At 61.7% G+C, this 18,231-nt stretch overlaps 1 protein-coding gene across 5 annotated transcripts; it reads right to left on the bottom strand.

Moving 5' to 3' along the window:
• Positions 1 to 20: 20 nt before the first annotated feature.
• Positions 21 to 16,184, bottom strand: EHBP1L1 (EH domain binding protein 1 like 1). Of its 5 annotated transcripts, none has more exons than XM_070488164.1 (21): positions 15,948 to 16,184; positions 13,324 to 13,381; positions 13,011 to 13,106; positions 12,595 to 12,648; positions 12,323 to 12,501; positions 12,104 to 12,246; positions 11,604 to 11,639; positions 11,453 to 11,521; positions 11,205 to 11,367; positions 10,329 to 11,073; positions 8,568 to 8,750; positions 7,966 to 8,123; positions 7,813 to 7,861; positions 6,754 to 7,419; positions 2,781 to 2,850; positions 2,607 to 2,662; positions 2,381 to 2,504; positions 1,997 to 2,096; positions 844 to 917; positions 646 to 760; positions 21 to 509 (listed from the first exon to the last, which is right to left on the bottom strand). In XM_070488164.1, exons 1-21 carry the CDS (start codon positions 16,049 to 16,051, stop codon positions 410 to 412), a joined length of 3,342 nt encoding a protein of 1,113 aa, XP_070344265.1. In that variant the 5' UTR covers positions 16,052 to 16,184; the 3' UTR covers positions 21 to 409. The 5 variants fall into 5 exon arrangements, with proteins under 5 accessions (XP_070344265.1, XP_070344266.1, XP_070344264.1 ...); XM_070488165.1 differs by having other exon boundaries at positions 8,568 to 8,744; XM_070488163.1 differs by having other exon boundaries at positions 8,568 to 11,073.
• Between the last annotated feature and the right edge of the window lie 2,047 nt (positions 16,185 to 18,231).

Here is an 18,231-nt window from a genome sequence, read left to right as displayed (position 1 = left end):
CGAGAAAGGCCGGCGCTGTGTAGCCTTCCCGAACTTTATTGCTCTCCAGCAACAGGAAGGGGAGGGCGGGGGCGCGGCAGCTCGCGGTCATCCCTCTCCCCGGGCCGGTCGGCTTGGACCTTGCCGTCGGGGAGGGTTCTGCGCGGCGCTCCCGGGCCCCAGCCCCGCCAACACACCCACACCCACTCACACTCACACGGACAATAAATACGGCCCGGACGGCGCGGCCGCCCAGCCGCTCCTGTCCCACGGGGCCGAGGGGCTTTCCTACCCCCTCCCCGCGACGGGGCCCCTCCAGGCCGCGCGCGGCGTCTGGGAGGGTCCGGTCCTCCGGAGCGCAGGCCCGGGACGACGAGAAAAGCTGCGGTCCGACGGGCCGGGAGGGCGAGGACTCCCGGGCCCCGCGGCCTCAGCTCAGCGCGCAGCGTTCGCGCCGGCTCAGCTGGCGGCTCAGCTTGCGGCGCCGCTGCTCCAGGCCGCGTTCCAGACGCTCGTCCTCCTCCAGGGCGCTGGGGGGAACCGGTTCAAGTCAGCCCCCGCGTCCCGGGTGAGCGCCACCCCTAGTCCGCCCCCGCGCCGGGCCGAGCGCTCCGCTCGAGCGCCCTGGACCCTCCCCAACTCCCAGCGCATCCCGGCCCCGCTCACATCCGCTCCTTGCGGTCCAGGTTCCGGACCAGCTCGTCGCGCTGGTTCACCAGCGACACCAGCTCCTCCAGCAGGAGCTGCTCCCTGTGCTGCTGCGCGGCCGTTTTCCGCCAGTCTGAGGGCGGAGGAGGCTGCGAGTCAGAGGACGCAGGCCCATGCCTTGTCCTGGCCCCCAGCCCCTCCGGCCCCATCTCCCACCTTCGATGGCCAGCATGGCCCGTAGCTCCCGGCTCAGCAGCTCGAACCTCCGCTCCAAGTCCTGCTCCTCGATGCTGCGGGAGGGGTGGGGGGCCAGGTCAGGGAAAGGGGAGCCAGAGGGGCTGCCCAGGGCTGGGACCACTCCCTGGTCCCCATGCCGCCTCACCACCAGTTCCCGTGGAGGCCCGGGCTGCCGGCAGAACTATCCCAGTCCGCAGTCCCAATCATCTCCATTCCCACTGCTCTCCAATCGCTGGACGTTTACAGTCTCTTCCCACACCCACTAACCTTCTTAATTATTTTTTTAGATAAGAAACAACTGGGCAGGATTATTTGGATGAACATTACTCATAAACAGCAAGTATTAAATTAAAATTTAAAGACTAAAAATTATTCTTAAAGACTAAAGTTATTGTGAAAAATGATCCAAAATGCAAAAGGGAGGCAAACCTGCCTCCACCATGCACACTCTAAAGGCAGTGAGGGCCACAGTCACTTCTGACCCCACTGGGGAAACCAGCTGCGCTCTCCTCGGCCTCAGTCCCCCTCACTGTAAAGGCAAAGGGTCACACTGGGCCACTCAGCCCTGACCTGCCTGCGCCACATTTTTCTTTGGGCCTCGGTTTTCTGATTCATACAATTAGTACCAATTTAAAGAGGAATATATATTATTCCAATTTATAGAGGAAATATATTCTTCCAATATATACCAATTTATTGGTGTATATATATATCAATTTATACAAGAAATGAGATAGGAAACAAATTAATAAGATGGCTGAGAAATTTTTCAAAAAGATCTTTGTAGAAATAAGCAAGCAGGGGCGGGCCTGTGCAGCGGTTAAGTTCGCCTGCTGGTTCGGAGGCACAGGGTTCACCGGTTCAGATCCCGGGTGTGGACATGGCACCGCTTGGCAAGCCATGCTGTGGCAGGCGTCCCACATATAAAGTAGAGGAAGATGGGCATGGATGTTAGCTCAGGGCCAGCCTTCCTCAGCAAAAAGAGAAGGATTGGCAGCAGATGTTAGCTCAGGGCTAATCTTCCTCAAAAACAAAAAAAGAAAGAAAGCAGCAAGCAGAGAATATCCCGAAATAGCCAAGGCTGTCTCAGCTCCGCAGGCCCCAGGTGGGCAGGGGCGGGGCCAACACTCACAGCAGCTGCAGCTGATCCTGCCTCCGGATGAGAGCATTCTTCTTATTGACCAGTGTGAACCACTCTTGGATCAGCACCTCCTCCTGCAGCCTGTTGGCACCTGAACCAGCCATGACAGTCACCAGACCTGCCACTGACTGGTGTCAGGAGCAGGGCGGCTGGAGGTGGGGGAGGGGGTTTGCTCCTTTGTGGCATCCCAGAAGTCAGAGCTGTGTGCCTCCAAGCAAGCTGCTTCCTGGCTCAGGGCCTCAGTGTGCCCAGCTGTAAATGGGGACGATGACCCCAGCCTGCCTCCTCCCCACTCCGCCCAAGGCCTGGAGGAGCTGCAGGGCGGGCAGATCTGGCAGCATGTGTCGGGGAGTGGACTCCAGAAGCTCACCCCACCTGACTCCATGAGGCTCCTCAGCTGTGTCTCCACCTCGGCGGCCCGCCCATCTATCTGCCTCTGCTCCTGTTCCAGGGCCTGCAGCTCCGCACACACATACTGACTTGTGTCCTGGAACCGTTGCTGGGGTGGAAAGAGGGGGCGGCAAGGGAAAGCGTGGGCTCAGGCCAGGCCCTACCGAGGAAGTGCCCACCCATGAGCTCCTCCCACCTCAGCCCACCTTACCAGCCCAGCCTCCTCCCCTGGGCTTGGGGGTGGCTCCTCCGACGGGGGACTCCCACCTGCAGACAGACCAGGCTAAGGCATCCTCAACTGACACCTGCCCCCAGGAGGTCCCCAGCTCAGGATCCGTCAGCAGCCCGAGCTGAGCTGGCCCACCGCCCCTTCAAAACTACTCACCAGAGAGCTGCTGCGGGGCTGTGGCTGTGGATGGGCTGGGGGCAGGGCTGGGAGCAGGGTTCAGGCCTTCCTGTGGAGGAACAGGCCAGTGAGGGCCTCGAGAGGCTACCCAACAGCCCCACCCCGGGGCCAGCCAGAGCCTCGCACATGGAGGGGAGGAGGGGCCCTCAACTCCACGCCCTGCCCACCATAGCTGCTTCTCCAGTCCTACATGCACAGACCTCCTCCCCCAGACCTCCCCCCACCCCTTCTAGAACAAGTGCTTCCTCAAGCAAAGGCCACGGCCTTCACCCTCCCTGGCTCTGTGGTCGGGGGTGGGGGGGAAAGGCTCTGAAGAGCCCAGCTGGGGCCCCTCCTTCCCCCTCTTCTCCCCTTCTCCACAGACTCCCTCAGGCCACCTCCGACTCCCATCACCTAGTGTTGGCATCTCCATCATGGCCAGGGCCCACACGGTCACACTGAGCAGAACAAATCTGGCCCTATCTCCAGACCTAGGGTCATCCATCTCCTGGCCAAAAGGGGGCGCTCTCCCACCTTGTCCATTCCCACACCTGGAGATTGTTGTGCTCTTCACGCCACACTCAGGACAGGACAAGTTGGCTGGACCTACTAATTTCAGCCTGGAAGGACAGGGCTGGCCCCTGATATCCCCTGCCCTGGAGACTTGCTGGGACTGTCAGCCCTGGGGGCCCCCAACTTCCGGCTCAGCTGAGAGCCTGGCCCCCTTTAATGGTACAGGCTCTGGCTACTTTTCTAGGTCACCGGGCAGGGAAAAGGGGTGAAGCTACCCCACTATCCGCCCCACCCTGCACCTCTCTGAGAGCCAGCCCTGGACACGCCCAGCTCAGGTGCCATCCTCTGGCCTAGGTCAGTGGCAGCCTCCTCACCATGCTCTGCCTGCGGACTCTACCCTCAAGCCTCAACCGAGGGGTCTTCCTAAAACCTTCACCCAATGGTGTCACCCTCCCCACATCCCCCTCTGCCCCCAGCCTCGTTACCAAGGCCTCTTGGCAGCTCCAGCCTCAACTCCTGTTACCCTAAACCCCACCCTCCAGCCACAGCGATGGACTTTCGCTTCCCCAAATAGCTTCCTCAGCCTGGAGCCCGCCTCCGTCTTGGGCTGCTGGACACCAACTCGACCTTCACGACCCGGCTCAGCTCCGCCTCCTCCAGAGGCCCCTTGGGGCTCCCAGGCTGCCTTCTGCCTCTCTCCCTGACCTTCATGTCTCCTGAAGCCTCGTCTGACCCCCAGGCTGGGCAGATGCTCTCCCCTTGGCCCCCCTCATCATGGCTGTTGGCGACCCATGTCTCCCTGACCAGAGCCAGCCCCTGCAGCCAGGGTGGGGCCCAGAGAAAGCACTCAGAGTACCCGGATTAACGATAATAGCTGATATCAATTAAGTGTCTATGTTTGGGGCACTGTGCTTGTATGCACTCAGTTCTCCCAACAACCCTGTGAGGCAGGGACGATTACCATCCCCACTTTACAGATGAGGAAACTGAGGGTCAGAGATGCGGCTCATATAGGGTCTGGCCTAGGGCCCAGGGCTGTCTAATCCAAAGGTTTGCTCCCAAGCTTGACTACCAATATGCTGTTTGCCTCTGGGCCAGTCACGCCCACTAGGCCTCTGTGTCCTTGTATGTAAAATGGGGAGAAATCCCAGCCCTGTGTAACCTGGGGGTTGAGGGCGCCAGAAAGGCATCTTTTTAGATAGCACCCCAAAGTCACACCTCAAGGACACTTTGCAATAAATGTTCACGTATTTGCTTCTCATCCTCAGGGAAAGAGCACGAAGAGGTTAAGTGGCTTGCCCCAGGGCTGGGCCCAGTAGAGGGCACCATTTAAGAGTTGAGGCTCAGGGGCCGGCCCGGTGGCGCAGCGGTTAAGTGTGCATGTTCTGCTTTGGTGGCCCGGGGTTCGGCGGTTCAAATCCCCGGTGTGGACATGGTACCGCTTGGAAAGCCATGCTGTGGTAGGCGTCCCTCATATCAAGGAGAGGAAGATGGGCACGGATGTTAGCTCAGGGCCAGTCTTCCTCAGCAAAAAGAGGAGGATTGGCAGCAGATGTTAGCTCAGGGCTAATCTTCCTCAAAAAAAAAAAAAAAAGAATTGAGACCCAGAACCTGGGTTCACGTCTGTAGCAACTCCCTTTGCCTCTGTCTTCATCTCCCTGAGCCTGAACATTCCCACCTGGGAAATGGGGTAGTCATTAGTCCCTGGAAGGGACATTGTGAGGAATCAGTGAGGAGCTGATGAGGGGTTGTAGTGGCAGGCACACAGCGAGTGCTCAACCGACAGGGCAGGCAGACGCAGGAGAGCCGGAGATTGGAGAAACCCCAACCTCAGCAGCAGCCGAGCTTACTCATGCCAGCCCTGATGGGAATTCCAACACTTCCTCGTGTCTGACCCAAATTCCCCTTTTTACACCCTCATCTGTGGTTCCTCCTCAGGAAACCTTGCTAGGCTGAACCAGAGGCACACTGCTCTCCTCATGGCGCTGCTTCTGCCCCACCCCAGCTTCAAGCTGCCTGACTTCATCCCACTCTAAGACTTTGGGAGCTCCCACGGGTGGGGCTAGGCCCGACATGCTCCCACTGCACACACGGGGGATGGGAGATGAGAGTGGCCAATGAGGAGGAGTCCCCTCCAGCCCCACGGGTCAAATATCTCCTGTGGGACAAGGGCTGGAGGGGGGCCCGGCTTGGAAGGACCAGAAGTTCAGACTTGAGCCAAGAAGGGTGTAGGATGGAGCCTCCCCTTTAAGATTTAAAGAGCCACTGACACACATTAATCGGGCTGTGGCCACAGGCCAACAGACAAGCCAAGGGTGCTCTGTCCCTCTGACTCCTGCCTATCACATCTCCTGTGGGTGCCTCTGGTGCCCTCCCTGTCTCTCATTCACAGGCGCAACGCTGCGCCTCTGACCCTACACTCAAGGCTCCTGCTCTCCAGCCCACCACCTGCGGACCTTACCGGAGATGACTGGCAGTTCCCCAAATGAGAACTGAGCTTTCCAGCTGCCACATCTGTGCTTGTGTGGGTCCCTCCACTAGAGAACCGCACCCCCGCCATTCTTCACCAGGGAAACCTGCCCCTCTGATCAGCCTAGCTCAAAGGGCTGCTTCTTCCAGAAAGCCTTTCCCAGTTTATTCCTTTTCTCCTTTCCTTAGAACTCAGGGGTCATCCCCGGGGAGCTGAAGGCTCACAGCTGCCTGACAGAGCTGCCTCTGCTGTCGCACGCAGAATGGGACAGTGAGCGGAACCCCAGCTGGAAAGCCCACGGCCTGGACTTCAGTGGTTCTGAGTCCTTGAGCAAATTCTTGCCCTCTCTGGGACCATGTGGTCTGAAGTGACCACAAGCCATCTGGGAGACTCTGACGGGAGACCTGCAGGGGTTGGGGAGACGTAGGTACCCAGCAGGGTCTCCCATCTCCAATCTCCCTTTATCAGAGAAGAAAGGACACTGGCCTCCAGCATCTGGAGTTCAAGACCCGAGTCAGAGAATCTGGGGGTTAGGAGGCCCTGGAGAGACCCCTTGAGTATGGAAACCCTGCCCTCACTTTCCTGGGCCACAGTGGCTGCTGGTTGACCTCCGGCCACCCGCAGGGAAAGAAATGCCTCAACCCACTTGCCAGTCCGTAAACAGCACTGCGCTGGGTGCTGACAACATGGAGCCTTCTGGGAACTTCCCACTGCAGCCATGATTCCATTAACTGAGTGCCAAGTGTTAAAAATCACTAGCATGTATTCCAAGGCTGGCAGCAAAATCGGGACTCTTGTCCCAGCAGCGGCTGTGGGCTCGCATGCGTCCCCTGATGAGGAGCTCACCACCTCGCCAGGGGACTCTTCCGCGACACCACGGTCCCTCCAATCAGAAAGCGCCTCCCCACGTCCAGCGTTGGCCTGCCACCCTGAAGCCTCCACCTGTGCCCAGGTCTCTGCACCGCCCGCCCGCCGCGGGAGGGCACTCACCGCAGCCCCGGCTCCGGCTCCGGCGCCGGCAGCGCCCGCGGCTCCCGAGTCCGGCTCGTCCCCGGAGAAGGAGCTGCTGTGCCGCAGCCGCGAGCGCCTCTTCTTGAGCAGGTCGGCGTCGCGCACGTGGGAGAAGGAGCCGTGCGCCCGGGGCGGGGGCACGGGCCCGGTCTCCCCGTTGACCGACGGCCGCCGAAGCCTCACGCAGCCCCCGGCGCCCGGCGCCCCCGCCCCGTTCGCCAGCCCCTCGGCGGGGGGCACGGAGGCCCGGGCTCCGGCGCCGTCGGCGGGGGCCTCCGCGGCGCGCGCCTCCTGGGCGGCCTCGGCCCCGTGGTCCTTGGAGGCCGCCTTAGGGGCCGCCCCGTCCGCGCGGCTCGCGGCCTCCCTGGGCTCCTCGGGCGCCTCGGCCCGGTGCTCGCGCAGCCGCTGCGCCAGGCCGCCGGCGTCCAGGGCGTCGGGTGGGCTCGGCTGGGCGCTGGCCACGCGGTAGGTGCCAGCGCCGCCGCCGCCCTCCAGCTGCACCAGCTGCAGCTCCTGCCCCGTGCAGAAGGCGCGGATCTGGCACAGGTACGTCATGACGATGAGCTTGTCGGGCACCGACAGCAGCACCATGTCCGCAGGCTCCAGCAGCCGCGACACGCCCAGGGCCGCGAAGCCATCGAAGGCCTGGAAACCGGGGCTCCGGGTCAGTGGCCCCGCCCAGCCGAGGGGGTCCCCGCGACTGGCAAGCCAGGGTTTGCCTAGCAACGCCTTTGCCCTCCCATTGGGGGAAACCTAGCAACAGGGCCTGCCCTGCGTTACCCAGCAACTGCACACCAAAGGTTGGTTTTGGAAAAACCATCTAGTGGAAATATGCTTAAAAAAAAAAACCAAAACTAAACCAAGGAAAACGAACAATTTAAAGCCCAAAAGGGGAGAAAGTGGCAGAACTTCCAAAAGCCACGGCTGGGGTCCTACAGCCGACAGATTCCTCTCCTGACAGATGGAACCCAAATCTTGGACCCACAGCCCGGCTCTATACCCTCTTTCCCTGCAGGCATGGCTCCCTCCCCATCTCACCTGCTTGTTGTTCTGTTTAATGTTGAGTGGGTCCAGGGACGCATAGTCACTGCGGAGAGAGCACCGGTCAGAGGCTGGATGCACACTGCCCTCCCAGAAGGCTCCCCCGTTCATTCCCGCCCCACCCCACCCCACCCCACTCCCGCAGCTCACATCTTGTCTGGGTAGAATCGGTGCAGGATGGCACAGAAGGCCAAGCCATTGCGCCACGATGTAGTGAAGTTGGTGACTCGGACTCCACGGTAGCCAGCAGTGACTTCCTGGCACCACTCCAGCAGCGACTGGCTGGAGCTGACCAGGGCAGGTGGTGCCTGGGGACACAGGGAATGTGAACATGGAACCTGTGCCCTCTGCACCTTGGGGACAAAACAGCCCCAGGTCTTGGTTTGCAGGGGTCACCAGAGACCACGGGCCAGAGCCTCGGGGCCAGGCAAAGGGTTTCCAGCTCTGGGGTTATCTACCAAGGTCACCTAAAAGATCAGTGACCCCCAGGCAAGATGAGAGTTCATCAGCAGCCACACCTCAAGTTCAGCCCAGAAAATCAGCTTGGGGGGGGTCCCATTCCATGCAGCCCAGGGAAGACAGGATGGGGGAGCCAGGGCATCTGAGAGAGGAGGGGGTGAGGGGGCTCCATGAAGCTGAGCCCCTGTGCACCCCACCCCAGTCGACCAGGTGGGTCCATGCAGAGCCGCTGTTCGCTCAGCCCCAGGTTAGTGGGAAGCAGCAGACTGGCCCTTGGCGGCCCCCATCCCTACCTGGCTGCCCGGCAGCCTCCTGTCCTCTTCAGGCTCCTCTGGGGAAGAGGCCCCCGAGGGCCTGGGCACCCCAGTCCCTGCCCCACTGGCCAGCTGAGGCTCAATCAGGCTGGCCTCTGTGAGGTTCCCCTCAGCTTCTTTTCCCTTCTCGGTTCCTGAGACCCCAACCTCTGCTTCCTGGGCCTCAAAAATATCAGATTGGTTCTCTGGAGGCCCTAAAACCTCCGTCTCTGCTTCTTGGGGCCCCCAAACCACAGATTTGGCTTCTGAAACCCCCAAAATCCCATCCTCTGCCTCCTGGACCCTCAAAACTGTAGTGTCTGCTTCTGCTCCCTCAGTGCCTAAAACTCCACGCTTAGTGACCCGGGCCCTTAAAGCCTCGTATGTGAGGCTCCCCAGGAGCCCTGCCTCCTGGACCCTCGAAGTCTTAACCTTTGCCTTCTCAGCCTCTAAAACTGTAGGTTCCGTCTCTTGAGTCCCTAGTCCCTCAGTCTCTGCCATTCCAACCTCTGGCCCTGAGACCCCTGAAGCCCCCAGCTCTGTCTCCTGGGCCCCAGCTATCTCAACTTCTACCCTCAGTACCGCTGAATCACCACACAGCTCCTGGGTCCCCAGCCCCTCAGCCTCTGCCCTCCCAGCCTCTGTCTCTGGCACCCGAGAACCCCCCAGCTCTGTCTCCTGGGTCCCTGCTATCTGAGCTTCCATCCTTGAGGCCCCTGAACCCCTGGCTGCTATCTCCTGGGTCCCCAGCACCTCAGCCTCTGCTGTCTCACTCTCAAACTCTGGGACCCCTGAATCCTCTACCTCTGTCTCCCGGATGCCTGCTCTCTCAGATTCTATGCCTGAGACCCCTGAAACTCCCACCTCTGTCCCCCGGGCCCTCAATATTTCAGATTCTGCCCTCCCAGCCTCTGTCTCTAGTACCCGGGAACCTCCCACCTCTGTCTCCTGGGCCCCCAGTATTTCAGATTCTGCTATCTCAGCTTCTATCCTCAGTACCACTGAATCACTAGACAGCTCCTGGGTCCCCAGCGCCTCAGCCTCTGCCCTCCCAGCCTCTGTCTCTGGTACTCCTGAAACCCCCACCCCTGTCTCCTGGGCCCCCAATATTTCAGATTCTGCTATCTCAGCTTCTATCCTCAGTACCACTGAATCACTAGACAGCTCCTGGGTCCCCAGCGCCTCAGCCTCTGCCCTCCCAGCCTCTGTCTCTGGTACTCCTGAAACCCCCACCCCTGTCTCCTGGGCCCCCAATATTTCAGATTCTGCTATCTCAGCTTCTATCTTCAGTACCGCTGGACTCCCAGATATCTCCTGGGTCCCCAATATCTCAGTCTTTGCCCTCCTAGTCTCTGTTCCCAGAACTCCTGAGCCCTCAGCCTCTGTTTCCTGGGTCCCCAGGACCCCACACTTTGCTGTCCCAGCCTCTGTCCCCAGGGCCCCTGAAATCCTCACGTCTGTTTTCTGGGTCCCCAGTTCCTCAGGTTCTACCATCCCAGCAGCCTCTGACTCCAGGACCCCTGGAGTCACGGTCTCTGTCTCCTGGGCCCCCAATATCTCAGCCGCTGCCGCCCCAGTCTCCGTCTCTGCGAACCCTGGTCCCACTGCTTCGCTCTCCTGGGTCTGCAATACCTCTGACTCTGCCACCCCAGTCTCTGTTTCCAGGACCCTTGAGTCCCCAGCTTCTGCCTCCCGGACCCCCAGATCCCTAGACATCACCCCCTGGTCAGCTGCTGGGGGGGCCCCCTGGCACCTGCTCACCTGGGGACTGGCGCTTGCTGCTCCAACAGAGGGCCCCTGCTCCAGGCCTGTCCCCCCAACACCAGGGGCGCCGCCCCTCACCTCTGCATCCTCTCTCTCCTGGCCTGTAGCAGCCCTGGCCCCTTTGAGGTCACTGAAATGCCCGGAGTGCCCTGCAGACTCTGCTAGGGGTGGGCTCAGGACTGTGGGAACCTCATCCCTGGTCCTGACCCCCATCCTCCCCTGAGAGCCCCTTGGAGGAACCTCAGGAGTTCCCTTGAATCTTGCCTCAGATGTCACCCCTGTAGCCTCTGGTCCCTTACTGTCCACCTGTCTCACCTTTGACCTCTGCTCAGCATCCACTTGACTAACGTCTGAATTGTCTTCAGTCTCCCCAGCTCTGACCTCTGACCTCTTAGTGTTCACCTGTCTGACTTCTGACCCATGCTCAGTGTCCATCCCACTCTCCTCTGGCCTGTCCCCAGCACCCTCCTCCTGCACTTCAGGCTTCTGCCCTCCTGAACAGTCTCTGGAGCCTCTGTCCTCAGCGCCTGGGGCCGGCCCAGCTGCAGGGGCCTCTGTCCCTTCCTGAGGGCTTGCCTGGGCCTGCGTCTCCCCAGCAGAACCCACGCCTGCTGGGGGAGCCCCTGAGGCTTTGGGGGCCTTGTCTTCCCCTTGGGGGACTGGGGGCCAGGGGGCATCAGAGCCTTTCCGGAGCCGAGGAGCTGGGGCTGGGGCCACGTCCTGGCCTGGCTGTCTTGAGGACCTGAGGAGACAGCAGGAAGGGGCATTGTGGGGGTTCATTTGGCCCCCTACTCTCAGCCCCACCCCCCACCCTTCTGCTTGCTTCCTAACAGTGGGCAGGGGATGGGGAGTGGGCCTGGTTCCAAAGCTCACCTCGTCTCCAGTGGCATTCCCGGGGGCCTTGGGGCCTTAGGCCCCACTGGGCCCCCAGCCACAGTAGATGGTTCTGCCCCCTGGCCCCGGGAGGCCCTGGCTGGAGGCGCAGGGCCACTCACAGGGGCTGGGCTGGTATCCTCAGCACTAGCAGGGCTGGCAGCTGGGGAGGAAGGAAGGGAGCGGGTACTGAGGCTGGGGCCCTGTGACGGGAGGTCCAGTCCCCCCTACCCCAGCCTGGGCCTCACCTGCCTGCTGGGGCTGTACTCGGCCCTCCTCCTCCTCCTCACAGAGTGTCCTCAGCTCCCGAGAGGGATCTGGGGGATTTGGGGAGCCAAGGGTCAGCCCAAGGCAGGCCCCTGCAGGACCCCCTCCCCCCAACTAGAGCACCGGGCCTACCTGAGGAACGCCCCAGCCTCAGGGCACCGCCCCGGCCTGCGAGAAGAGACAGGCCCACAGATGCAGAGAAAAAGAAAGAGAGAGAACCACAAGGACAGACAGAAAAAAAGCCTTAACAAGCACAAGGAAGGGATGAGGAAGCTGGTGACTGCGCATGAGGGTGGGTGGTGGGGGGTGGCGAGCAGGGCCTGCAGCCCCTTTTGGCCCAGCTGTCTCAGGGCGGGTGGAGACCTGGGGCAGGCCCCCTCTCGGGGGTGAGGAGAGGGCCAGGGGCATGGGCAGCCACTGGGAGCCCATCCTGCAGGACTCAGCTAAGCACCCAGGCCACCGTGGGACCAGGGGCCAAGTTTGGCCAATCGGGGCTACCAGCAGGCTATGAGTCCCATTACTGGGCGTGCACAAGCTGGCCCGCCCAACACAGCAAGTGGCTTAACGGCCTGGGATACCCCCACCCTCCCCAGGTCTTGGTGATGTCAATCCATGGCAGGTTGTAAGCCCACCTGGTGGGGGGACACGAGCCCGTGCCTCAGGGGGCCCTGGACCATTAGTCTCCTCCTCGTCACTCTCTGCAAAGTCGTCCAAATTGCCCACGTCACTAGGCTTCACGCTCATGAGACTTGCAAGACTCTGCATGTCATCGTCCCTGGGGGCGGAGGTCAGGGTGAGGGCCGCAGTCAGAGCTGGCAGACCAGGGCCAAGGAGGGCGGGTGGGCACTCACGTGGCGCGGCCCTCCCGCAGCAGCACCCCGGAGAGAGTGAGGCTCAGCTCGGCATGCACCACCTTCACCGACTTGGGCTTCAGCCGCAGCCGCAGCGGGACCTGGGCAGGCACGGGCCCTGCGTGGCGTGCCAGGTCCACCTCAGCCGTGGCCAGCACCTTCCGCTGTCCCTTGGACTCCTGGGGGCCGAGGGGAGGGGCGGGGGAAAGGACCATCAGTGCTGCCCCCGAGTTCCCGAGACCCCCAGGCCGCAGCCCACCCCGGCCACTCACATTCTCAATAATAAATGTCCACTCTTTGGCCTCATACTGGTCCACGTGGGGGTCCTAGGAAAAGGAGGCACTGGTGAGTACAGGGGTTGCTGGGGTGGGGGCCATGCAGGGGGAGGGGCCTGCACTGGCTCTGGAGGTGTTTGGTTGGAGCCTTCACACATGCTGGTCCCTCTTGCCCAAGAAGCTCCCCAGCTTCTCCTGATCCGAGCTGTCTATCATCCTATACATGGCGGGTAAATGCTACCTCCTCCAGGAAGACCTCCTGGGCTACTCGTGCTGAGTAGGCACCCTGCCTTGATTCTTGGTCTCACCCACCTGTTCTTTCCTATTTGGAGGGATAACCCTCCACGGCACCCCTGTAGCTGCCTGGGGTTGTAATCGCCAGCCCATTCCCATCTATGCAGGAGGAGACTCACCCTGTATAAAGTCACGGAGATGTCCACGTTCTCCGGTACCATCCACACCACGGTGCCCCGGTACGGGTTCTGGATGCCCGGCTGCCAGCTGTGGGGCTGCAATGAGCAGTCTGCGTCCTCCCTCCAATCTTAACTGTCCCCTTCACCCCTTGCCCCTATTTCCAACCTTGACCCCATCTTTCTCTCCATTCTGTGGATGCTGATCTGAACCGGAGTCTGACTCCATTTCCCCATCAGGCCTCACCTGCTTTCCCCACACTCCCCCATTGGCCCCACCCCCCAACCTGGAGCGCCAGTTGACATCCTCCCCCACCTTGGAGCAGATGCGTCGGTTCCGCCGGGTCCATACCACCACCAGCTTATCTGGTTGCCTGTGGGTGAAGAGGGGGCTACTCAGTCAGGCCTACCCAGCCTCTCCATCTCCTCCAGGGTCTCCCTTCTGCCCTCATCCCCTTCCCCTAGGAGAGGGCCTGGATGGCCCCTTATCTGGGGCCAGAGAGAGCAGGGTGGGGCTGCTAGGCAGGGTGGGGCCTGGGACAGAAGGGCAAAGGCCCGAGCTGGGTCAGGGATTATGAAGAAAGAGAGCAAGAGAATTAGAGACCTACAGAGACAGGCACACAGAGAGACACAGAGCTACACAGAAACACAGCAAGGACCCTGCAAGAGACACACAGACTCAGACACACAGGGAGAGACAGACTGGGAGCAGGAGGCCATTCACTCACAAATATTTATGGAGTGCATTCTATAAACCCAGCCCAGTTCGGGGGCAGAGCAGGGCAGAGGAGAGGCAAGACCCTTCTGGGGCTGAGGGCAACGGAGGTGGGAGAAGAGCGCCAATCAAGATGGGACACAAATTAACAAGCTGACTCAGGGAGACAGGAGAGAGCCGCTGGGTCTCCCTGAGGTGGGTATCTGAGCAGAGGCGTGAGTGCGGGAGGGATGGGCCATGTGAGGTCTGGAGAGGGCGGGCTCCAGGTAGAGGGAATGGCAAGGGCAAGGTTCCGAAGTTGGGGGGAGGCGCATGGTCAGAGTGGGGCAGAGGGTCAGCTCATCATTAGAGACCCTCCCTTTGCTGGGCCCAGGGGCCCTGGGAGTCAGCCATGCTCCCCACCTCTCAAACCCAGAGCCCTGCACCCTAGCTCTGCAGGGTCTCTGACTCCCACGAGGGCATCCAGGAGGACTTCCAGAAGGTGACATCTAAACTGAACAGCATAGACCGGGGCAGACTGGGGCAGAGGAGAGGCAGAGCGATGTGGGGACACAGACAGCGAGAGGAGACAGTCGTCTGCCACGTGGCTGGGCCTAGGAGGGTGAGGGCCCCTTTGGGTTAGAGGGTCAACCACTGCTCAGGAGGTTGGGGACAGTTGAGGGGACCATCAGGCCGAGGGCAGCACGAGAGCCCTCCTTGCCTGTACCCACTGCCATGCCAAGAGGCTCAGGTTCACCCAGCCCACTGCCCCGCTGGAGGTGCACAGTGCAACTGAGGATGCTGGGGCCCAGAGAAGTTGGGGGCCAGGGAAGGTCACACAACCAAGCCTAGAGCCAAGCTCCCCTCCCCAACCCCAAACTGCAGGCTATGGCTGGGTAAGGGTAGCCACGGGGCCTTCCCAGAAAGGGGAAGCGGACAGGGCTGCCTAGGGAGGGCGGGGCCTGGCTAGGCAGCCTGACTCAGGCTGGGTACGCCCTCCAGGGGAGGTGCGACCTGGGCAGGGGCAGCTTCCTAGCCTAGGCTCCAGGCTAAGAAGCCCTGGTGGCCCTGCCCCCCCCCCCCACCGGCCATGACTCACATGCATTGACACTGTCCCACAGCTCCGCCTGCTCTCCCAGACCATGCCCAGCGTCCTCCTGGCCTCACCCAGGATGCTGGGACAGAAGGCATGAGCCAGAGGCCATGGTTCAAGTCCCAGCCCTGTGCTGTGTTACCTCAGCCAGCCCTTGTGCTCTCTGGGCCCAGCCAAATGAACTAGACAGCCCTCTGGCTGGCCCAGTCAAGATCGGGGATTTGGCAGCTGCCCAAGGGACCCCAGTCTCCTTCTCACTCCCCTCCCCTTGGACTCCATGGTTCCTGCCTGCCGAGGCAGCCCTTCCTTTTGGGAGCCTAAATTTAGCCCCGCCTGGCGGGTGAGGCCCCCACAGCTGTGCCCTAATCCAGCCAAGGGAAGCTGACACCATGAGCACGTATATTTAGGGTGTGACGCAGGGGCCCGGGCAGCTGCGGGTGGGAGCATGTGAAGGAGATGCCCCTGGGCCCTCTGGCAGTTGGGGCCAGATCCTGCACCCCCTCATATATCTGCCCTCACCCCACCACCTCGCCCTCCCCAGGCCCTCACCTCCCGGATCCACACCCTACGAGGCCCTCAGGCCCCTTTAAGCCGCTCCCCGCCTCCCTTCTCATCCCTCCCAGTGCTCAGTTTCCCCTTTTAAGGACATCGTGGAGACTATCCAGCCTCCCAGCTTCCACTCTGGCTGAAGCAGGGGGGTTCCTCTGGCTCAACAAGTAGGCAGGGGAAGAGGGGGCAGCATCCTTGTTCTGAGCTGGACGCAGGTCCAGGGAGGTCTCTGTCCCAGCACTGCCACCCACAAACCTCAAAACTTGCTCCCTTTTCTGATGTCATCCTGAACCATCCCTCTGGTCAAAACCATGAGGCTTCCCTTCGCCAGCCCCGAGCACGGCCAAAGAAAGTGTGGGCACAGATAGATTCTCAGGCCTAGAAGTCTTCCCCTCCACTGGCCCAAAGCTGCCCACACCCCCAACACTAGGGGTCCCATAAGCTGCAAGGGCACTTTTGAGTCACTGTGGCTGCGACACCAGGGCCCAAGCTGGGGTAGGGGCCCCTTTAGCTACTGGACTGGAGGCAGGGTTCTCTCAGGCTCCAAAGGCTGGATAGGGTCCCAGCCAGTCTGGGGAGTCCCCCAGGCCTCCCTCCCACTCACCATTTCTTGGTGCACTCCACCACCAGCTCGTGGTAACAGGCCACAAACTGGAACTTGGCGGCCCGCTTGCCCACGCGCTGCAGGCGCTTCCACACCGAGGTCATGGCCCTCGCCGCCCCCGCCGTCCGCTCCTCAGACCCGGGGCTCCCGCTGGCCCGCGATTGCCGGCCCGGCCTGGGTCCCCATGGCCTCCGCGGCTCCTATCCGCGCCGCCCGCCCCGTCCGTGCGGAGGTGTCGTTGTCTCGGACCCGGGGCCGCTCGGGCCGCTAGCGCGCCCGGGGCCCGCCGGGTGGTCTGGCTGAGTCGGTGGGGTCGGCTGGGGCGCGCCGGGTCGCCGGAGCGCCGAGACGCGAGCGCGCCGTTTCCTGGAGCCGCACCCCCGTCGGAAGGCGGGCGGGGCTCCGGCGGGGGCGGGGGCCGGGCGGCGGCGTGGGGGCGGGGCGGCCCGGCTTCCGGGGCCTCGCGCGGCGACAGCGGTGGGGGGGACGAGGGGCACGAGGTGGGACGCGGGGACCGCAGCGCCTGCTCGATGCGCGCCGAGGCGTGTGGACGCGCGGCCCTGGAGAGGGCACCCGGCAACTTGGTGCCGCCTCCCTTCCTGCCCGCAGCCCTGGGAGGTAGGTATTCGTGGCCCCATTTCACAGGCTGGGGAAACAGAGACTCAGAAAGGGGAAGAGACTTGCTCAGGGTCACACTTCGAATCTGGGCCAGAGCCAACTGTCCTCAACACTGCGGTGGCTGTCGAACTCCTGCTGCCACCCATGTCTTAACCAAAGCAGAAAGGCACAGGGTCAGGGGCCAAGCTGGGTGGCCCTACCTGTGGGCAGCATCCATTCGCTGGTCCGGGAACCTGACTCCTCAACTGTCAAGTGGGAAGATGGTTCCAACATCCCACAAGGAGCTCCTTTCAAGTGTGTGACCTTGGGCAGAGCGCTAACACTCTGAGCCTCAGTTTCTGCCTCTGTTAAATAGGGATAATTATAGTTCCAGCTTTTACAGAGTCCTTGAGTGGCTGAAACCTTGGAAAGCATTTAGTAGGGAGCCTGGCTGATTTTGCGAGGTCTCATTAAATGGAATCCGTTATCATGGACAGGAAGGTGCGTGTGTGTTTACTCTCCTTCCCCTGAGATGCCTGTCACAGGCGTTAGCCGCTCTGTTCACACCTAGATTAGAGCCCTTATCGCCTCCCCACCGCCTTGTGGGGTAATGAGCCGCTGTGGGTGTCAGGGCGGGAGTTAGAGAACTGCCCTGGGGCCAGAAGTGGGCCGGGCCCCTCCCCCGGTGCCAGCGCTCTGCAGGGTTTGTGAATGGACGGAAGCCTGGTGCTTGGTAAACACTAGGTTTGAACAGGACATCTGATCTGCCAGGAGTGCCAGCTGAGTTGTCTCCGGGAGGCAAGTGACTATGCAGCAGAACTCGGGGATGAGAGGCCTGTGAGCCTAAGTGTGCAATTTCGAGGTCCGCTCTTCCTCTCAGGAAGTTATGGGGGTGTTGTGTGTGTGGTCTGAGCCCCCACTGTCCCCAAAGGTGCAAGCTTCTTTCAGCGCACGTCACACTGGGTTTGGCTCCCAGTCGCAGAGGTGTGGTCCTCCATGTCCTCTGTAAGAGAAAGCCTTTTATCTACAACCCTAAAGGTCCCAAGTACTGTAGGGGGAGCCAGGCGGTCTGTCTGGGACCCCAATCACCTCTCAGCGCCCCTGGGATCTCCTGCACCAAATCTGGGGCCCTTCCCCCATCTCCTCTCCAGGGCTTGTCTGGCCTCTGGGGAGGCCTGGGGCACCACGACATCATCTTCTGCCTCTGCAGCTCTTTCCTCCCACCCATAGGGCACTCACTAGCTTCCAGGCCTTCTTGGAGGCGCCTTCCCCTCTCCCTCTCCTGCCGAGGGGCCCCTCGGCCCGCCGGCCAGGGCCCACCCATTTCCTGTGCCGCCCCAACTCCGCCTCCACTCGGGGTGGAAAGTTTCTCTCCTCAAGATGGGCGGCTCCTTCTCCTTCCTTCCCGGCCGGCCAGGAAAGCCCAAAGCGAGTGGGGAGGGGAGTTGGGCTCCCAGGCCTCCGGCAAGAGAGGGGAAGTGACTCGCCCACAGTCACACAACCGCGGGACCAGGCTTAGCCAGCTGGGAACGCTGGGCACCCCCGCCCGGGGAGGGAGGCTTTGCACCGTGCCACCGCCACGCTTCGCTTCCAGTCGGGGTCTCGGGCGCCACCTGCCGGCGGAGCGCGGGGCGGCACTTGCCAGAAACTCCGCGGTCTTCTCACCCGAGAGCCAGGCAGTCAGAAC

Source organism: Equus asinus, chromosome 17, assembly GCF_041296235.1.
Source record: "Equus asinus isolate D_3611 breed Donkey chromosome 17, EquAss-T2T_v2, whole genome shotgun sequence".
In the NCBI taxonomy this organism is placed as follows: domain Eukaryota; kingdom Metazoa; phylum Chordata; class Mammalia; order Perissodactyla; family Equidae; genus Equus; species Equus asinus.
The sequence above is the reverse complement of the archived record's forward strand: the minus strand, read 5'-3'. Positions and strand labels throughout refer to the sequence as shown.

What these genes read in the sequence shown, in the direction of transcription:
- EHBP1L1 (XM_070488163.1), bottom strand. Translation starts at nt 16,051, where the DNA reads ATGACCTCGGTGTGGAAGCGCCTGCAGCGCGTGGGCAAGCGGGCCGCC. An exon ending in GTGGAGTGCACCAAGAAATG is followed by an intron (nt 13,382 to 15,947) that starts GTGAGTGGGAGG and finishes CTTCACCCACAG; the next exon opens with GCAACCAGATAAGCTGGTGG. An exon ending in CAGGGGAGGAGGCTGGGCTG is followed by an intron (nt 2,505 to 2,606) that starts GTAAGGTGGGCT and finishes TTTCCACCCCAG; the next exon opens with CAACGGTTCCAGGACACAAG.